The 20733-nt window shown below is 50.2% G+C and overlaps 1 protein-coding gene across 1 annotated transcript in view; it reads right to left on the bottom strand.

Annotated features, from left to right (window-relative positions):
- DGAT2 (diacylglycerol O-acyltransferase 2) overlaps positions 1-20733 on the bottom strand; it is a 57342-nt gene that overhangs the window by 5183 nt on the left and 31426 nt on the right. Inside the window, exons 3-5 of the mRNA XM_053307438.1 lie at positions 16500-16607; positions 14711-14781; positions 1033-1237 (exon numbers count right to left, since the gene is read on the bottom strand). Of these exons, the coding sequence (XP_053163413.1) occupies positions 1033-1237; positions 14711-14781; positions 16500-16607 (384 nt within the window). The remainder of the gene's footprint in view (positions 1-1032; positions 1238-14710; positions 14782-16499; positions 16608-20733) is intronic.

The raw sequence follows: 20733 nt of genomic DNA, 5'->3' as shown, positions 1-20733 counted from the left end.
TTCTCCCACAGGCAACTAGGATTTGCAGCCATCCATATCAGAAATCACTTTCTGCCTTTGCCCACACAAGCAGCCGAGCCCAGAGTCCATAAGGCTTCTGAGCCTTCTCATCACCCCTATCCCTGCTGCTCTCCCTGAAGGTGGAGAGAGTGAATGACAGGCAGAGGCGGCAGTCCTTAATCTTGGCCAGGGTCCTCCCAGGCGCCCATCTGGGGGCTGCAGAAAGCTTCAGGCCAAAGTAACGACAGAACTTCACCAGGCAGCCTGCAAAGCACGGAGCTAAGCCTGGAATTATCCTTCCTGACCAGCCTTGCCCTGGTACGGAACGGACTAATTCTACCTTGATTGTTTGGGGGTAGGGATGAAGGAGGGCTGGCGACACAGAGAAAGCTGCAAGTGCAACCATGCAATCACCGCTGTTCTATCTCTAGGGAGGCAGACATCGCCAGAAATTATCATGAGCATTTTGTCCCCCAAGATGGTACCGATGGTCAACCTCGATGAGTCTGGCTCAGGGCCTACAAGCGCCACTGTGGTTCATTGGCCAGCCACTGTGACTCCCTGCCGAGGAGGGTTGTCCAAGTCGGCAAAATCGGGTTAGGATCTTGGAAATCCTGGCCCCCACCACAAGGAGGCAGCAGAAGATGGGCGACCATTGTCCCTGGTAGTGCAGTGTGTGTGTGTGTGTGTGTGTGTGCCACGCAGCAGCCCCTGTGCCAGACTGACAATTAAAGAGCCCCCCTCCTCCTGCTCCTCCTCCTCCTCCTCCACCACCACCACCACCACCACACCAGCGGCAATTTCCTCTGCTGCCTCCTCATGTTGGAGGCGGGATTTCCAACACCCTCGCCCAACTTCACCAGTAGGCAGTAAGTCCCATTGGCTGACGCTGTGCTTGCGCAATGAACAGAGTTCTGCTACTAGACCACACAAGCCAGACTCACAGATTTGGGCCATCGGCACCCTCGTGCACAACCCTCCTGCCAAGGAAAGCTGCATCGGGTTGGATTGCCTTTTGGCTTGTTTTCTTACCCCCAGACATTAAGTAGTCCCTCAAAAGGGGCACTCTGAAGTTCCCAACGAGGGTCGCAAGATACACCCGGATCCCAGGATACATCTGGCTGACGCCCGTGGCCTCAGTGCCGAAATTGCAGAAGGCGCCCATGGACATGATGCCGTGCGGGTGGCAGGCAAGAATGTAATTTCTGTTGGTCAACAAATTGTGGGTTTTAACCAGCTGAGGAAGAAGCGGGGAGGAAAGCAAATGCAGAAGTTAGTTCAACTAAAATGAAAAGGTTCTCATTTCAAAGAAGGTAGTAATCTTAGTCACACATTATATTCAACGCTCTGTAAACCTGTGCAATTATTCACATGTTATGTTCAATGCACATACAGCAGTCCACTTCTTATCTATATCTTGCATTTGAGGAGACCTGTACCCAGGTTCACTTTTAAAATGAACACATGTACAGACATTCACAGGAAAACATGTACGTTCTCTGCAGGCACCTGAACGCACTTGCAACAGAATGTGTGAACAGGGCCATTGACATGCAAACACAGCAATGTTAATTACATTATTCACCTTTCACTACAGCATAGACTGAAGGAGGGTTCCAAAATTAATAAAAGAATACCAATAAAAGTAGAATAAAATGGCATCAACACAGCATGGGGTGAAAGCAAACACGAACAGACCATTCCAAAAATGGACGACACAATGGTTTCAACAGTTTCACGTCTTTTAATCGGCTAGATCTCTAGATACAAATCTCTCTCTTTTTATTATTTCTGTCATGCCTCATAAGCAAAGCCCTCTTGCAGGGATTCTCAGCCTTGGGACCCCAGATGCCGTTGGACTACAAATCCCATCATCATCTGCTAAAATGTCCAAAGGCTGATTGGGGATGATAGGAGTTGTAGTCCAACAACATTTGGGGACCCAAGGTCGAGAATTCCTGCACTACCCAATTAGCCCAAAGGTCCTTTTAGTCCAGAATCCAGTATCCCACAGTGACCCCACCAGATGCCTCTGGGTAACCCACAAGTGGGGTACAAAGCCAGCTGCCCTCTGCTACAGTTTCTCTCCAGTAAACGATATTCAGGGGTACACTGCCTCTAAATATGGAGGTTCAGCAGTCATCATGGCTAATAGCCACCTATATGAATTTGTTGAACCCCTTCTAAGCTAGTGGCCACCACCAAATATCACAGCAGCAAATTCCATAAGTTTATTATGCCTACTTATCATATTTACCCGAATCGAGGACGACTCTGAATTAAAGATGGCCCCCTTAAAAGTAGAGGTCAAATGCAGGTTATGCCTCCATTTACTTGAAAGGGACAAGATTCTAAATTTCAGACGACCTCCTGATTTCGAATATCTTGAGGAAAACCTAGTCTTGGACTCAGATAAATCGTGTTTCCCCGAAAATAAGACAGTGTCTTATATTAATTTTAGCCCCACAAAATGCACTAGGGCATATTAGCGGTACATCAGAAATTACTGCTAGGTCTTACTTTCAGGGAAACAGGGTACAGTATTCATAATTATGCAACAGAGACCCTGCTGGAGTCAGCTCCCCCACCCCCGTCCTTTCTTCTCTGAATAGTTTCCACACACTCAATTAGGTCTTCATTCCTAACCAGAAGGCCCTGCATTGATAGGAAGTGTAAGCTAAGTTTAATCAGGAAAACATTCCCATGAAGATCACATAAGTGATAGTTACAGAGATTCTTTTCATGTAACTGAGAGGTTGGACTTGACTGAATAATCTCCCAGGAATTCACTGCAAGATGTGGCGATTTGCTTCGGTATTTAGTTTCAAGGTTAAGTTCAGAGATTATGCTTATGTGGTTATTTGCTACAATAATAAAGAATGGAGCCTCCATGTTCTGGAATAGTGTACCTGATAACCAGGTACTGCCTGCCCAAAAAAGAGAGATGGCTCTCCATCTTGTTTTGCTTGGCAGCTATCCCAGAGTTACCTGTCTGTAGGACTGCAAGGTCTCTAGGTTCAATTTGAAGCTTCCTTCTCCAAGTATTGGAAAGAGCAAAATTCCAGGGGAGGGGAGGCAGAAGCACAGAAGCCGGGCGTTTCTGTTTCAAATGTCTTGCCATTCACTCGGCCCGCCCCCATGTCCATCAGGTTCCATCTCGAGTCGCCAGTCATTGCCAGGTGGTTTTCTTAACCTACCAAAGGACCATCTTCTGCCCCTAGACTCCACCCCTTTCCTGCCAGGCACCGCCCTTAACTCCAAGGCTCCACCCCCTGACTCTCACAGTCCAACCCTCAGGAGACCTGGCATCTCTCTGTCTAGATGGAGAACTGAACTCAATGGGACCTGGCAACAGTATTCTTAGGATCACCTTCTGGTGCTAAGACCTTCAGATCTATGGTGATTTTGTTTCCCCACATTGCTTGCTAACTTATAACTTGTATAACGGGCACCTCGGCACCATAATCCCTTCCACTCTCTCCATAGAGGGCACAACAATCCCTGTCACATGCATTAATTATTATGTGTGTACATGGGAAGGAAATGCAGAAGACTGATTATCAGGGGTGAAGAAATGTTGGCTCAGTTTATCAGCCAGACACAATATTTTACTCATCAAGCTATGTTGGTACTTTGCTCATCAGGACTTTTTTTCACTCGTCGCGGACTAGTAGACGAGTGGATTTCTGCAGCCCTGCTGATTATTCTTCTGGCCGCTGTGGGACTAATAAAACCGAGTGCTGGAGAGAGTTGGAAGTGGAAGGAGAGAGCCGTGATGCCCTGTGGTGGGCACACTCATTTCTTTCACCCCACTTTTGTCTCAGACCCAATAGGTTTTCCAGGTTTGGTAGTCGTTCAAAAAGCCTGCAACACCTATTTCACCTGAGACTACAGGCGGAGGGGATAGATGAGTGTGTATAACATAGGAAACAACAGCTCTGTCAAACCCCCGTCAATGATCTGAAACATTCCTGACCCAGGTGCTAGGGGCCAAGACTGTCCTGGCGTGGAGAACCAAGCTCTCCTCTGCCACCAATTAATACTTTGTGGGAATCGGACACTCTGTGCAAACATGATCCACTCACATGATCTCCCTACAACCACTTCAAGGGAACCACTTCACATGAACCAGCCGCCACTATGGGGTGAGGTCTGGGAAGGCAGTCCTGTGAGGAACAGCTGAAGGATCTCGGCATGCTGAACCAGGGGGAAAGCTTGTCTTTGCTGCCCCAGGCCACGCCACGCCATCACTGCACTGGCATGAGCTGGTGCCATCATCACGGTTAGCAGCAGCAGGCAACCAGATGGCTGGCAGGGACCACAAAGGCTGGCGGGTCCCATGCCCAGCAGCTCAGCTCGGCGACTTAGGAACATAGGAAGCTGCCCTATACTGAGTCAGACCGTTGGTCCATCTAGCTCAGTATTGTCTGCACAGACTGGCAGAGGCTTCTCCAGGGCTGCAGGCAGGCATCTCTCCCAGCCCTATCTGGAGATGCTGCCAGGGAGGGAACTGGGAAGCAAGCAAGCATGCAGGTGCTCTAGAGCAGGGGTTCTCAATGTTGGGTCTCCAGATATTATTGGACTTCAACTCCCATAATCCTCTGCCCCAGTGGCCTTTGGTTGGGAATTATGGGAGTTGAAGTCCAATAACATCAGAGGGCCCAACATTGAGAATCCTCGCTCTAGACAGAGAATGCACTATAATGAATGCCAGAGATTGTCCACAGAGAACCCTGGTTCTATCCAAATGGCCATGGAATGCATTGGATTTCTGAATGGCCAATCGCAAATTCCATGCAGTCCTGTGGCGCTTTGGAAGACGGAAGTTGCCTTCTACTGATGGATCATTGGTCCATCTAGCCCAGTATTGTCTGCACGGACTCAGCCCTATGTGAAGATGCCAGGGAGGGGACTTGCAACCTTCTGCATGCAAGCCTGGTGTCTCCAGGCGACCCAAGAGATAATCCACAGGGGGGTAGGGCAGCAGGGGAGCCCCCAGAAGCCCCACGTAGCCCCACCCGTGGCACAGGGACAGCTGCTCCTTCCTTGCTCTGTTATAGCTACATCTGGGATTGGATGCTGGCCAGTGCCTGGTGGCTGACCTTCTAGGAGTGCGGTATGAACCACATTGAGTTCTTTGAGGGAAAGAAGTAGGACATAAATAGAATATATGCATGGAGGAGGAAATATTCTATGCATGGATTGTGCATGAAATAAAAAAAATCCAAAAATAAAATAAAATAAAATAAAATAAAATAAAATAAAATAAAATAAAATAAAAAGGCGGATGAACCACAACCACTCCATCATAAGCTCTGTTTAACCAGTGCCCACGTTTGGCTTTTCCCAGGGGAAAAAACGCAGGCATGGAGAGAGCGAAGCTTTGCCTTCACTAGCAACTGTTTTGCATTGGAAGCCAAGTGCTGTTCATTTGCGGAGAAAGGGCAGGGGAGAAGGCGGTGTCTAGACAATTCCTCCGACTGGGAACAGGAACTTGATCTGCACAATGCAGCTCCGCTTACTTGCAAGCAAGAGTTCAAAAGCCCTGTGTTATTTCATCTCCTGGCTCCCAGGGTTGGGTCCCAGCTCTGTAAGAAAGCAGGGCTAGCTGAACAGGATTCTTCACTAGCTGCGGTTGTGTAATAAGTCCAGGGGGTGGGAATCCCTGCTTCATTGTGTTGGATTGATGCAATCGTCAAAACAAGGCCTCCTAAAGACCACTTCACTCATGGCAGTGTAAGTGTAGACTGAAGATCTGTTTTTAATGTGTGAATGTAATAAGCAGGTGTTCCATGCAGATACATGTCACCACGGAGTCAGGATCAGTGCCACACCTAGCCAAGCTTATGTAAGAGTAAAGTGTGTCATCAAGTCCATTTCAACTCCTGGCACCCACAGAGCCCTGTGGCTTTCTTTTGGTAGAATACAGGAGGGGTTTCCCATGGCCTCCTCCCAGGCAGTATGAGATGATGCCTTTCAGCATCTTCCTGAATCGCTGCTGCCCAATATAGTACCAGCGGGGATTCGAACCGGCAACCTTCTGCTTGCTAGTCAAGGATTTCCCCGCTGTGTAACTTAAGGTGTCCAAGCTTATGTATTTACCAAGAAATTCAGCTGTGTTGCTTTGCACTGTAGGAAATGACCTCAGGGTCGAGGTTGCACGAGGACGTTTATCCTTGCATGACAGGGGTCCCCAAACTTGGGTCCCCAGATGTTGTTGGACTACAGCTCCCATCATCCCCGGCCACAGTGCAGCTGGGGATGGTGGGAGCTGTAGTCCAACAACATCTGGCAACCCATGATGGGGAGCTCCTGTTGCAGAAAATGCAACAAAACTAGATTCCTCCTGCAGTTTAGTGAAGCTACAGTACGGATTGTACGTCTTCCATGCAAAGTGAATCAGGTGCAGATATTCCCAGCCTGGACTTGCAGCATCTGCCATCGAGACAGGCAACTGGGTCCAGCTATTAATACCAGCTAGCTCCTGCATTTAGCTCATGGCACTTGCTTTGGTCGAGCAGTAGAGATTCTTCCCCAGCTCCCCCAGACAGCAGTTCTGTCCATCTGTTACGTGTGGATTCCAGGCCCAAATATCCAAGTTCAAAAAGGGAGAATTAAGACAACCCCTTTTGTCATCCTATGAAGAGAGCTGGACTTATGGTAGCAAGCAGGACTTGTCCCCTTAGCTAAGCAGAGTCCGCCCTGGTTGCATATGAAAGGGAGACTTGATGTGTGAGCACTGGAAGATATTCCCCTCAGGGGATGGAGCCACTCTGAAAAGAGCCTCTAGGTTCCAGGTTCCCTCCCTGGCATCTCCAACATAGGGTGGAGAGAGATTCCTGTCTACAACCTTGGAGAAGTCACTGCCAGTCTATGTAGACAATACTGAGCGAGATGGACCTATGGTCTGACTCAGTGAAGCTATTCTCACGATCACTGGAAAGCAGGCTAAGGGAGCTTAGCCCACTTTCCAGGGATCATGGGAACCACCGGGCTCGCAGGAGGTTAACCTCAACTTTTTGAGGTCCTCTCTGTTAACCTCATCTTTTTGCTTGTGTGTTGCCATGGCCTGCGACAACACACAGGTAGACCCCCAACTAGGAGGCTGCAAGCAGCCTCCTGGGCTCAGGGGTCTCTCCAGAATGCAGGGTTGCGGGGGGCCCAATCCAGGGCTGCATGACCCCCAATCTGCGCCACCCCTGCCATCAGTAAGATGTTCCCCTCAGGGGATGAAGCCACTCTGGGAAGAGCAGAAGGTTCCAAGTTCCCTCCCTGGCAGCATCTGCAAGATAGGGCTGAGACAGAGATACCTGCCTGCAACCTGGGAGAAGCCGCTGCCAGTCTGTGAAGACAATACTGAGCTAGACAGACCAAGGGTCTGGCTCGGTAGAAGGCAGCTTCCTTTGTTCCTATGACTTCTGGGCGAAGGTGCAAGGCATTCACACACCCTGGGTCTCATATACCCATCTGCAAGCGAGCCCAGCATGATTAAGCTGTCCTGGCCATAACCAACCCCAGCCCAGCATCCCTCCAGTGGCTGTTGCTGGTGTCTGCCTTAGGTTTCTTTTTAGATTGTGAGGCCTTTGGGGACCGGGAGCCATCTTATGTATATATTTCTTTTTCTATGTAAACTGCTTTGTGAGCTTTAGATGAAGAGCAGTATATAGATGTTGGCAGTGGTAGTAATTGCTGTAACAAAGATTCCCAGATGTTGTTGACTCCAACTCCCAGCTGACCCCATCAAAGGCTGTCACAGATGAGAATGATGGGAGTTGTAGTCAACAGCATCTGGGAATCCCTGTCCGAGAGAGCACCGATGGAGAATTCACAAACACATCGCCAGCAAGAGACACAAAAGACATAAGAACAGCCCTGCTGGGACAGACCCAAGGCCCATCTAGTCCAGTATCCTGGACGGCGAGGTTATTCTCACAGTGGGAGGAAAACTGGATGGGGAACACACCATGGGTGGAAAATGGCGGCTGGCCCGCCAAAGCAGCCCTCCCCTAAAATGAGGTTAGCAGAGCGAGTGCTCTGCTATCTCCACTTTCTTGATCAGGAGGCACCACGGCACCACTCCGCGCCACGGCAACTCATGAGGAGACCCCCAACCGGGAGGCCACAACAAGCCTCCCGGCATCGGGGGTCTCCCCAGAATGTCCTGCACTCTTACACAGGGCATTCTGGGACATCTGGGGGTCAAGCAGGCCCCGATCCCCGCTGCCCCTACCGGCTCTGTGACGGAGCCGGTAATCGTTTGGAGGCCGACCCGGCTGCCCAGGGAGGGCAGGATGCTCGCGTGTGGGGAGAGTGGGTCAAGCCCACTCTGCCCCCAAACCCCAGTCGGGCTCTCCCAGCATCTAGTCCAGCATCCGGCTTCACACAGTGGACCACCAGATCACCTACCCGGTAGCTTGTCCCTTGCTGCTCTGGGGACAAGCTTCTGGGAAGCCTTCTAGAGCAGGGGTTCTCAACCTTGGGTCCGAAGATGTAATTGGACTTCAACTCCCATAATCCCCAACCAAAGACCACTGGGGCTGGGGATTATGGGAGTTGAAGTCCAATAACATCTGGGGACCCAATGTTGAGAATCCCTGTTCTAGAGCACCATTTGTTGGAATGAGCAGAAGCTGCAGAAAAGCAGACTGCAACCAGCAAGGTCCCACCATTCAAGCTTTCCAGGATCCAACAAGAACATAGAATATTGGCCTGGGAGAGGGGCAACCCACGAAGGCCAGAGAACCTGTAGGCAGTCCTTTGCAGTGCAGGCAGATATGTTCAGCCGACTGGCCCAGAAAGCAAGGTTTTCTGCAAGCTGAGCCCGGCCAGAGCTGGCCCAGCTGTTTCATGGAAGGATTCTCCTGGCTGCAACAGAGATCTTTAGATTCAGATAGCCTCAGATTATGCCGTTGTCATCAAAGCAGCAAGTCCTCGCCGGGACTAATTCTGCACGTTTGGTAATTGGATTCTAGGACAGGAGATAACAGGTGCCAACCTGTACTAAAATATGCTAGTGCAGAACAAAAATATGTACTGGTATATGGAGCAAGCAGATGGGGCTCAGATAAAGAGGATGCCCTTTGATATGGGTCAATGGCTAGTCACAATTCTTCTTTGAGCCCCAGCAAAAAAACTCCTCGACACAACATTACATGCTGCAAAGCAGATCTGGGGTCTCCAGGTCAATGGAGAGGAGAGCTGGTCTTGTGGTCACAAGCATGACTTGTCCCCTTAGCTAAGCAGGGTCTGCCCTGGTTGCATATGAAAGGGAGACTTGAAGTGTAAGCACTGTAAGATATTCCCCTCAGGGGATGAAGCCGCTCTGGGAAGAGCATCTAGGTTTCAAGTTCCCTCCCTGGCTTCTCCAAGATAGGGCTGAGAGAGATTCCTGCCTGCAACCTTGGAGAAGCCGCTGCCAGTCTGTGAAGACAATACTAAGCTAGACAGACCAATGGCCTGACTCAGTATATGGCAGCTTCCTGTGTTCCTATGTTCCTATGTTGGGGGGCTCTCGGGGGTGGGACAAGCGTAATGGACTGGGGGACGCAAGTGTTAAGCACCTCTCAGTAATGTGGCATTTGCTGGCTTGCATGTGGAAGGTTCCAAGTTCCCTCCCTGGCATCTCCAGATAGGGCTGAGAGAGATTCCTGCCTGCAACCTTGGAGAAGCTGCTGCCAGTCTGGGTAGACAATATTGAGCTAGATGGACCAAGGGTCTGACTCAGTATATGGCAGCTTCGTATGTTCTTATGTGTTTGCTTTGCAAGGCTTTGGAAGGATAGAAGCTGCATAAGAGCCCGTTGTGGAGGGCAAGGCCCCGCTGGCCAACTGCCAGAGCTCCCAGTTCAAGCTTCCCAGTGCTCACCAGGGGCACAGAACATTGGGCTGAGAAAGTGGCACCCCATCAAGATCAGCTGATATGCAGGTGGACCTTTGTGATTTTATTAGTTTAAAAGTATTCAGGTTTCGAGCTCAAGACTGCAGAGCCTTTGGAGAGCCAGGACTGCAGCACAGACTACAATGAGAGGTATAAAGCCCAGACCCAACAAGAGTGACTGCTACACTCAAGACAAAAGGTAAAGTTGTGCCATGGAGTCGGTGTAGACTCCTGGCAACCACAGAGCCCTGGGGTTGTCTTTGGTAGAATACAGGAGAGGTTTACATAGGAACATAGGAAGCTGCCATATACCGAGTCAGACTCTTGGTCTATCTAGTAGCTCAGTATTGTCTACACAGCACTGGCAGCGGCTTCTCCAAGGTTGCAGGCAGGAATCTCTCTCAGCCCTATCTTGGAGATGCTGTCAGGGAGGGAACTTGGAATCTTCTGCTCCATCCCCTGAGAGGAATATCTGACAGTACTCACACTTCTAGCCTCCCATTCATATGCAACCAGGGCAGACCCTGCTTAGCTAAGGAGACAAGTCATGCTTGCTACCATAAGATCTGCTCTCCTCTCCCTTACCATTGCCTCCTCCCGTGCAGTAGGAGATGATGCCTTTCAGCATCTTCCTATATTGCTGCTGCCCAATATAGGTGTTTCCCATAGTCCGGGAAACATACCAGCGGGGATTCGAACCAGCAACCTCTTGCTCCCTAGGCAAGTTACTTCCCTGCTGTGCCATTTGGTGGCAAGCCCCTGGAAAATCATTCCAACAAGGTGTGCATTAGCAGGTGGGAGGAGGCTTCACCTGCTGATTCTCCCCTGCAAACATCGGTGGGTTTTCCCTGAAGCTGGACTCAGTGGGCTCTACACACAATCGGTGTGTAGAACCTTACTGGGCTCTGCAGGGAGCTATCCCTGGCCGGATCAGCCGCCCAGAAGACTACCAGCTCCATCATGGATTGAGTGCATGGGGCATCCTGGGGGTTGAGAACCCCGAAGCCAGGATGCTTGTGTTAGCCTCTCGGTCGGGTGTCTCCTCATGAGTCGCTGCGGCATGAAGACGCACCGTGGCGCCGCACAACCAAAAAATCCAGGTGAACGGAGGACTCACTCCGTTAACCTGGTTTAAGGGGAGGGGGAATTAAGCAGGCTAGCCGCCGTGGAACCATGGTCCACAGGAACGGGGCTGGGTTCCCTTAGCTTGATTTCTGTGGATAGTGGGAACAGCTTCTGCGGCTGGCCGTTTAAGCAAACAGTTCGACCCACAGAAAACCCTGTCCCTATTGCCAGTTACAGCTCCGCCAACACAAACAAAGAACGACCTTGAACATTTGACAGATCCAAATTCTCAACAGGGAATTCTGGGCACCACCACCTTAGTACCGTCCCACAGCCACACAAGGGCAGGGGGGATTTAAAAAAAAATAAATCTGCTGAGTGTTGTAGGTTTACCAGTTCTATTTTTCTTTTACAGCCCTGTTCTCAGGTACAGTTATTCACACTCTATGCAAGTCCAGCATTTCCCACCTGTATCCTGCATTCCAAGAATCCTGAACTCGGGTTCAGTTTTAAAATGAATGCAGGTAAAGACATTTGCACAAGCACAGGGATCCATAGACATCTGAATGCAGCTACACCATCAAAAACAGGTTAGGGCAAGCCTCCTGCCCAGTTTCAAGAGCTGTGTGAGCTCCCAATTTCTTAAATTGTGTGTGTGTGAGAGCAAACACCTAAGCGCGCGCGTGTGTGTGTGTGTGTGTGCACGCACTGATCTGTGAAAAAGGAGCTGGAAAGGGCAATGCCATCCTACCTAGCTTTCATACCCAGCATTTCAACAAGGGAGGAGGAAAAGCTGTCCTACCCAGCTCCTCTCAATCACCTCTTCCTCCCTACACAACCAAACTCTTTCCCAGGGGCGTAGCTAGCCCGCCGGCGGCCCGTGTGCGGCCGCGGCAGGCGCCCCGATAGCCACGCCCCCGCATCTGACGTCAGACGTGGGGGGCGTGGTCTGGCTCCCGAACGGAGCCTTGAGGCTCCGTTCGGGAGAAGCAGCTTAACTGCTGAAGGGGCCATGCGGCCTTTGCAGGGAAGAGCTGCTCCTGGCTGGTGCTGTGAACGCAGCGCCGGCTTTTGTTTAGCTCTCGAAGGGGCCGCACGGCCCCCGCTCGGGAGCTAAACTCCCGCCCCCGCGTCTGACGTCAGATGCGGGGGGCGTGTCAGGGCCGCTAATGGCGGCTCCTGATTTGGCACGGCTCGGGTTCTTTGAACCCGTTCGCCCAATTATAGCTACGCCCCTGCTCCTTCCACAATCACTCTCCCCCACTCCTCCTCCCTAGTTGCTTCCTCACACAGAATCGAAAGATCAACCGTGCACACAGCTCCTGAAGCTGGGTAGGATGCTTGTCCTCCCCATTTTTTGCTCGTGTGAACAGCTTAGTGTCTGAATAGGGCTTCTATTATTTTGTAATATGGGAGACATTCATATGAACCAGGATTTAGCCTCCTTTATCATCACTACCTGAAAAGCACCGAAGGAGGGTGTAAAATGTTCATTTCCTTTACCACTGAGTAACAAAGTCTGCCCACCCAAAGCATACGATGGAGCACATCCTTTGACTACAAAATGCCCCCAATTTAACAAAGATACGGGGAATTAAAAGTTGATTAAAACTAGTATATTATCCCATCTTTCCACCTAGATTGAGTTTGATTAGGAACACTAACCACTACAAAGAAAGAAGCACAACACAGAAGCAAGCCTGATTCAGACATTATGCTGTATGAGTGTAGAGATGTCTGTACACTCGTACATGTGTTTGTGAGAATGACTGTGCCTGTGTTCATTTAAAAAGTGAACCTGGATACAAGCCCTTCAAATGCATGGTACAGATAGGAAGGGTACTTCTGTACCTGCATTCAAAAACATGCGAATGGGTGTACCTGTGAATGGGTGTATCTGTTTGAGTGTTGAATGTAACGTGCAAATGGGCCTCCAGTTTAAGACAAGTGAAAAACAGCAACAGAACAAAAGAAAATCCACCTGTCTGAAAAGAGATCAAGGTGCCCAAGTACATACAAAGGTCTTTGCCCAGCACCTGGATGTTGCCAAATTCAGCATGGATAGGGCCACACAGCCAAGTTATTTTGACAGTCACTCATGAGCCTCTTGCAAATGCTCCAACAATATTGGCCATCAATAGCTTTGCAGAGGCTTCTGCACAATATCTGAAAGCTGCCATTGTTCACGGCACAGGCTCAGTTTTATTCCTGCCACAGTCTATGGCCAATACCAGTTAACCAGGTTTTTGTAGCCCTTCAGGCTGCACTCCGGAAAAGCCAGAATTAGCCCCAAGAATTCCAGCTGTTAGGCCTGTCTAAATGGAGCAGTAGGGAAGCTCAGACAGCCCGAGTCTTTTGTCCCAGGATGCTGCTCCAATGGAGAACCCAGGCCAAAGAGAGCCAGAGCTTTAGACCAGAGTCTCAAACTGTGGCCCGCCTGTGTGCCCACCTCTCCCGTCAACCTCAGCCAAGTGAGCCCTTCGGCAAGGATGAGGGCAGGCCAGCAAGTGCTAGAGAGCTGGAACTTGAGACCCCTGCTTGATCCAACAAGACGGGGATGGGGCTGCTTGGCACGCAAAAAGGCCCAGGTTCAATCCCTGGCAGCATCTCCAGGTAGGGCTGTAAAAAGATCCCCCCCCTCCGAAACCCTGGAGAAGCTTCGGCCAGCCAGTGACTTGGTCAAGGCTGTCTGTGTCTCTGTGTCATCCAACATCTGCAGGAGAGCTGAAGTTGTAGGAGCTGTTCTGACGATCAGTGGAAAGCGGGCGAAGGGTGCTTAGCCCGCTTTCCACCGATCGTGAGACTCACCGGGCTCGCAGCCGAGCCCAGTTGAGTCAAAGCGGGTCACCCGCTTTTGTAGCCCTCCCCTAAGCCCGGGTTAGCGGAGCGAGCGCTCCGCTAACCCGGACTTCCCGATCATGAGTAGCCGTGGCGCGGCTCCACACCATGGCTACTCACGAGTAGACCCCCAGAGGGGAGGTGAAAAGCCACACACAGGGCATACTGGAGCTTCTGGGAGTCACGCAGCCCCCCAAACTCCCCAGCGCCTGATTTCTAACGTGGTATAGCCAATCTTGAGTTACACGGACCAATGGTCTGACTCTGTATAAGGCAACAGGGTCTTAAGTACCCACATAAGATGGGATATCATTGGCCCTTTCTATCACCCAACCCCTGCTAAGCCATCAGGGACACCTCCCCTCTGGCCAATGGCTGAACACAGCAGAGTTCCAGTCTGTTATTTATCCTCCTGGAATAAATACTTGGAAGTATGCTGCATGCAGTGAGGACCAGGAAAACCATCTCCACACTGGTAAGAATGGCCAGGGTTTCAGGACAGATGTTCCATGGAATTTTCATCTTCCCTTGCCCACCAGGAGTTGAAGGCTGACACTTCGGAAATTAATAAGGGTGCTTTCCTCCAGGGTATTTAAGGGAGTGCCTTCTTCTTCATGAACCCTGCCAACCGGGAGGTCCGGTTGAGGTGGTGACCCAAAGCCAGGCCTTCTCTAGGGTTGTCCCTGTTTTCTGGAGCACCCCCAAAGGAAATCAGAATCTGTCCATCTCTGGCCATTTTTAAATGACTTCTGAAAAACACACCTGCTTTATCAGGCTTTTTGTTTATAATGTTTTAAAGGCCATTGTAGTTGGGGATGATGGGAGTTGTAGTCCAACAACATCTAGGGACCAGAGGCCGAGAAGCCCAAGATGCCCAGTTTCAACTCTGCCCTTATTTGGTTTTCTAACAGACACAAGTAACAATACTCACTCGTATTGGAAAGTAGTCCCGGTAATAACGCCACACAGCCCAGTTTCTGACCCACTGAGATCTCCTTCCACCTTTGGAAGAACAAAGAGATAGATCCTCATTAGTAAAACAGAAGGGAGAATCTAGAGGCTGAAAAGGAAGAGCGACTCATCCCAATCCTGATATGAACTGGGTATTTATCAGTAATTTCCTTATCAAACTCCCAGCCACTTGGTTTCTCTGGAGAATCCCCCATGTTTCAGGACAGAAGTTCCATGGAATTCCAATCTTCCCTTGCCGGCCAGGAGATGAATACAGACACTTTGGAAATTAATATAAGTACTTTACTCCACAGAAGTGAAATAAGTCTCTCTCTCAAATGGTTTCTTTTTTAAAAAAAAGGCTAGGAGCTTGATTCTGTGGTGGTTGGCAAAAAACTGAAGGGCCAGAGAGAGACAGCCAAAGAGTGGATACAAGAGGGCGCAGGGCTACCACCAAAAACCTCTCTCTTTCATCTCTTGAATGTTCCAGAAAGGTCTCTGCGCAGGTGCAAATCCCATGTGTGCAATGCACAAAGAAGCCACCAGTGCCTCTTGGAGTTTGTTTATTTGACTGATATACCGCCCTTCCAAAAATGGCTCAGGGAGATTTACATCAAAATAAAAACAATGGAAATCAAAACTAAATGCGAGAATAGAACTGCCAGCGGGGTGGGGGGTAAGGAGAAGTTGACCCTTCCCACCTTGTACAACTTCCCCATCAAATATCCCTCCCCTATGAAGGTACCGTTTGTCTCTAACAGTTAATTGCTGCCCTGGACTAACTGCATATACAAAGTACAACAACAACTACTACTACTACACCGCTTTTTAACAACAGTTTCCAAAGCAGTTTACATACAAAAAATAATAAAAGATGATTTCCCGTCTCCCCAAAGGGCTCACAATCTACTACTATGAATATTTATACACCACTCTTCAACCAAAGTTCTCAAAGCAGTCTACGTAGAAAAATAAGTAATACATATATAAGATGGATTCCTGTCCCCAAAGGGCTCATAATCTAAAATGAAACATAAGGTTGACCCCAGCAACAGCCACTGGAGGGATGCTGTGCTGGGGCTGGATAGGGCCAGTTGCTCTCCACATGCTAAATAAAGGGAATCACCACTTTAAAAAGATGCCTTTTTGCTCAGTTAGCAGGGGTTATCTAAAAAGAAACAGAAGGCAGGCAGCACCAACAGCCACTGGAAGAATAGGGCCAGTTGGTCCCGTCCACCCCGCTAAATGGCAGGTTACCCCTGCCAACTGGGCAAAGAGGCACCTTTTAACATGGTGATTCTCTTTATTTAGTAGAGGGAGGGTAACCGGCCCTATCCACCCCCAGCACAGTACCTCTAGTGACTGTTGCTGGTGTCTATCTTGTGTTTCTTTTTAGAGTGTGAGCCCTTTGGGGACAGGGTTCCATCTTATTTGTTTGTTATTTCTTTGTGTAAACCGCCCTGAGCCATTTTTGGAAGGGCGGTCTAGAAATCGAAATCAAATGAATAAATGAATGAAATGTAAGAGAATCACCACTTAGAGAGGTGCCTCTTCTCAGTTCAGTTAGCGGGGAGTTACAAGTCTACATCTGCGCCAGAGGTTCTCAGCCTTGGGTCTCCAGATGTTATTGGACTACAACTCCCATCACCCCATGCCACAAGGAGCCAGTGTGGCAGGGATGGGTGGGAGCTATAGTCATCTGAGGACCCACAGCTGGGGACCACCATCCTCATCCCCCCGTCAGCCTGCTCCCATTTCACACGACTTACCTTTTTTGGGAGTGTTCCAGTCAAACACCAGCCACGCCAAATACGCAGCGGCAATCACCCAACAGTCTGTACAGAGAAGGTACATGATGATAAAAGGGCAACAAATACCTGAGGAGGAAGGAGGGAGAGGCCGAGGCAGAATTAGCTCATTTTGCTAAGCAGGGATTTGCATTGGCATACAAACGTGGCGCGGGTGCACTTGCCTTTTGAACCTTTCTGAATGGGGAGGACTCTCCCTCCCCCCTGAGCTAAATCCGATTTGGTTGTTTAAGGCTTCAGTGACATCATGTCAGGCCTAAGCTTCCGGCACAGCTCTGGCCAAAGAGTTATGCCCAAGCCACCTTACGTACTCCAGACAGAGAGTTATCTGCCAGAGGCGTCCTGGGTTAGACAGCCTCCAAAGAGTTTCCTTCCTTTTGCACTTTCCACAGGTCGCACAAATGGCTAGGGGGCAACCCTTTTCTAAGGTGAGGGAACATAGGGAGGTGCCCTATACCATGGGTCCATCGAGCTGACTGCTGTCTACCCAGACTGGCAGCAGCGTCTCCAAGGCTGCAGGCAGGAGTCTCTCTCAGCCCTCTCTTGGAGATGCTGCTGCCAGGGAGGGAACCTGGAACCTTCTGCAGGCAAGCAGGCCGGTGCTCTTCCCAGAGCGGCCCCCATATCAGTGCTCACACCTGCAGCCTCCCATTCAAATACAACCAGGGCAGACCCTGCTTAGCAAAGACCATTCATGCTTGCCACCACTAGAAATTACAGAATTTACCTGAATCCAAGACTAGATTTTTTCCAAGTGCTTCGATGTTAGAAAATTCAGGGTCCTGATCCTTTCAGGTAACTGCAGGTATAATGTCTATTTCTTAAGGGGGGAATCGTGGATTCAGAGTAAATACGGTGATTTTGATGGGGGTTAGAAGAGTGGGGCCCGGGGCGGTCGCCCAGCTTGCTGTGCCCCAAGGACAGCCCCGCGAGAAGAGGCAGTAGCTTCAGGTCATGCAAGGTTGGGGCATCAGCAAGGTAGCCAGAGGTCACCCCCCACCGGCAACAGAGCAGCTCTTTGGGGCCAGCCTGACCCTTGCAAAGGGGGCCTCTCTTCACACTCCTCACAAAGCTTGTGAGAAGTATGGGGGGGGGGAGTGGCAGCTGTACACTCATACATACGTTTGTGTGAAGGACTGTACCTGTGTACAGCCACTGTACCTGTGGTCATTTTAGGAGTGAACCCAGATACAGGCTCTTCAAATGCATGGTACAGTGGACTTCTGTACCTGTTTTCAGCATTAACCATGTTCTGTGCCTCTGTACACTTGTACGAGTGTTGAACCCAATGTTTGAATGGAACTTATTGATTCGAGGATCTCAGGGGAACATGCATGGGATAACTCCCATGTATCCTCACAACCACCTGGTGAGAGTTTAGCCAGAGCAGAACCGTATTGCACACATACACTACTGAAGTTCTACATACTAGATAATGAGAGGAACGGTCACGGAGCTTGTCTTTGATTAATTTTAAAATTTTACTGATTATTTATTCGTGGATATTTATCCATATTTACATATCTCTTTTTCCCAGTTGTATCTTTTATCTTATGAGATGTTTTGTTTACATTATGTTATGCTGACCTGGGGTCACAAATAAAGAACCTTGTACCCATACTAGATAATGAGAGGAAAGGTCACTTGGGTGTACTCTTAACACAACAAGTATGGGCCCATAACAAAATGTTGCAGTATATACCTGGTGAGCATGTGCTACCTAAGCAAGTTTTAGGCAGTGTGAATGTTTTAGAAACTGACACCCCTGCGAAGCAGAAGGGTCTGAATTGGTCTTGAGGGAGTATTCTTCAAGCTGAGGAATTCTCCACTCTTTTTGTTCATGCCCATTCACACCACTGAGTTCCATTAGCTCCACCCACCTAGTTGTCTGTTAAGCGCCCTCTGAATCCAAACATTCTGCTCCATTGCATTACTGGGGCGGGGGGGGGGGGTTGCCCCTCGATCTTTTTTTTTCCACAAAAAGGAAAGAAACCTTTGTGAATCTGACATATCTGTGGGTTACCTTGAGTCTGCCAGTACCTCCCTCTCTCCTGAAGTAGGGATGTGAGCAAAACTGGGTTTGCCCGGTTCGATTAGAGTAGAACCAGATTCAAGCCAAACCGGGTCTGGTCCGGTTTTGTGCACATTGAGCTGGGCCCCGTTCTGGCTTGAGGCTGAACCGGTTCAGGCCTGGCTCAAGGGGGGGCTAAACCTGAGAGGGCGAGATTTAAAGTTTTTTAAAAAACTTACTGCCTCTGGTGGCCTCGGGGCATTGCTGCTGCAGGGGTATCTAGTTGTTCCCCCCTGCCCCCGCCAGCCTCCCCCGGTCTTAAAAGGGCCGTTTCAGCGCACTGAAGCCCTTTGTGCGCTGCTGGTGGCCATTTTGGAGACCGTCGCACATGCTCACTGGCCATTTACATGGCAGCCTCCAAAGTGGCCACCAGCAGCACAGAAAGGGCTGAAACGGACCTTTTTAAGACCAGGGGAGGCTGGCAGAGGGAGGGGGAAACATTGGAGACCCCTCTCCCCCGCAACCACGGCAGCAACCCCCGAGGCCCCCGGAGGTGGTAAGTTTTTAAAAAAATTCTCCCCTCATAGAACCCCCAAACCAGCTCTGAGCCAGTCCGGGTGTGTGTGGGGGGGGGCAGGCAGCTTGACCTTGAGCCGAGCCAGGCCCAGTCGGGCAAGCGCTAGAGCCGGCTCAAGGTCGAGCCAATCCGCACTTCCCGATCCTGAAGGTGCTCTGGATACGCATCCATAAGGATCGTAACCCTCCCAGCTCTTTTGAAAATATTTAGATGTGCCATCAAAATGGCACCGCCATCCTTCTCGCCCAGGGTGCCAAAGCAGGAGTTGGCCATCTAGATCCAAGAGCCACAAGGGAGGGCACAGCTAGGAACCCCCCCACCCACCCCCGCTTACTGCACCATGGGCTAGAACCTGCCTAACCCGGCTCCCTGGTGCCCTCCAGTTCCATTGCTACTGTTTTTGTCCACCTTGTGCCGTGGCCATTTCATCAGATCAGCCTCTGAAAACCATCACTTGCAGTTGCTAGGCAACTTCTCAGGGATGCAGGCTGCAGCAGCAGCAGCAGCAGCATTTACCTGGCAGAGGGTGGTGAAGGAAGATGATCAAGTCCACGGAGGCAGCTTATCAGCAGGGGGCCTGGTGCTCAGCAGTGCTTAGGAAGATGCTGAGCTACCAAAGCATGGGAAGGCCCCCCAGTCATTTATTCAGCAATCCAAATGCAGCTTTCTTCATCTAGACCAGGGGTGGGCAAACCGGGCACTCCAGCTGTTGTCAAATCACAACCCCCATCATCCCCAGGCACAGTTTAACAGGCTGCAGTTTGAGAACCCTGTTCTACAGGCAAAGCAGGGCGCTCTGCCACGGAGGGACAGCCACAGCCCTGCATCATGATGAGCCAGCGTGGTGTAGTGGCTAGAGTGCCGGACTAGGACCAGGGAGCCCTGAGTTCAAATCCCCATTCAGCCATGAAACTTGCTGGGTGACTCTGAGCCAGTCACTTCTCTCTCTGCCTAACCAACTTCACAGGGTTGTTGTGAGGAGAAACTCAAGTATGGAGTACACCGCTCTGGGCTCCTTGGAGGAAGAGCGGGATATAAAATGGGGGGGGGAGACTCATGGGAAGAAGTCCTTTTTGAACTTGATTGAACATACCTTTTGAACCAGCTTTGAACCTACTGTCAGCCAGCTGCACTGGCCAACTTGATGTTCTAATGTTAGAGCGCTCTGCCCAGGTTTGCAGAGGGTTTGAGCAATATCCTACTATTTATTCAGCACCATCTGTTTACAAGGCCAAAAGCAGAAGAGAGGCCCATGCCTCCCCCTGATCTGCACCCCAGGACACTCTATTCTACACAGCCAGGGAGAACAGAGGCATGAGGAGGATGAAAGAGGACGACCAAGCGCGTACTTGCACTTGCTTAGCCTTTGGGGCAAATGTAGTGGGGGGAAGGGGGGAAGCAAGCTCTTGGCAGGTGCCTAGTAACATAAGCCCCTTCACATGTTATGGTCAACACTCATACAAGTTTACAGTGTCCAAGGGTCCATTGATTCACACACTATGCTGAATGCAATCAGAGAAGTACACTTCCTATCTACTAGAACTAGACTAGAAGGGTGAGCACTGTAAGATATTCCCCTCAGGGGATGGAGCCACTCTGGGAAGAGC

Source organism: Hemicordylus capensis, chromosome 3 (genome assembly GCF_027244095.1).
Source record: "Hemicordylus capensis ecotype Gifberg chromosome 3, rHemCap1.1.pri, whole genome shotgun sequence".
NCBI classification, from domain to species: domain Eukaryota; kingdom Metazoa; phylum Chordata; class Lepidosauria; order Squamata; family Cordylidae; genus Hemicordylus; species Hemicordylus capensis.
The sequence above is the reverse complement of the archived record's forward strand: the minus strand, read 5'-3'. Positions and strand labels throughout refer to the sequence as shown.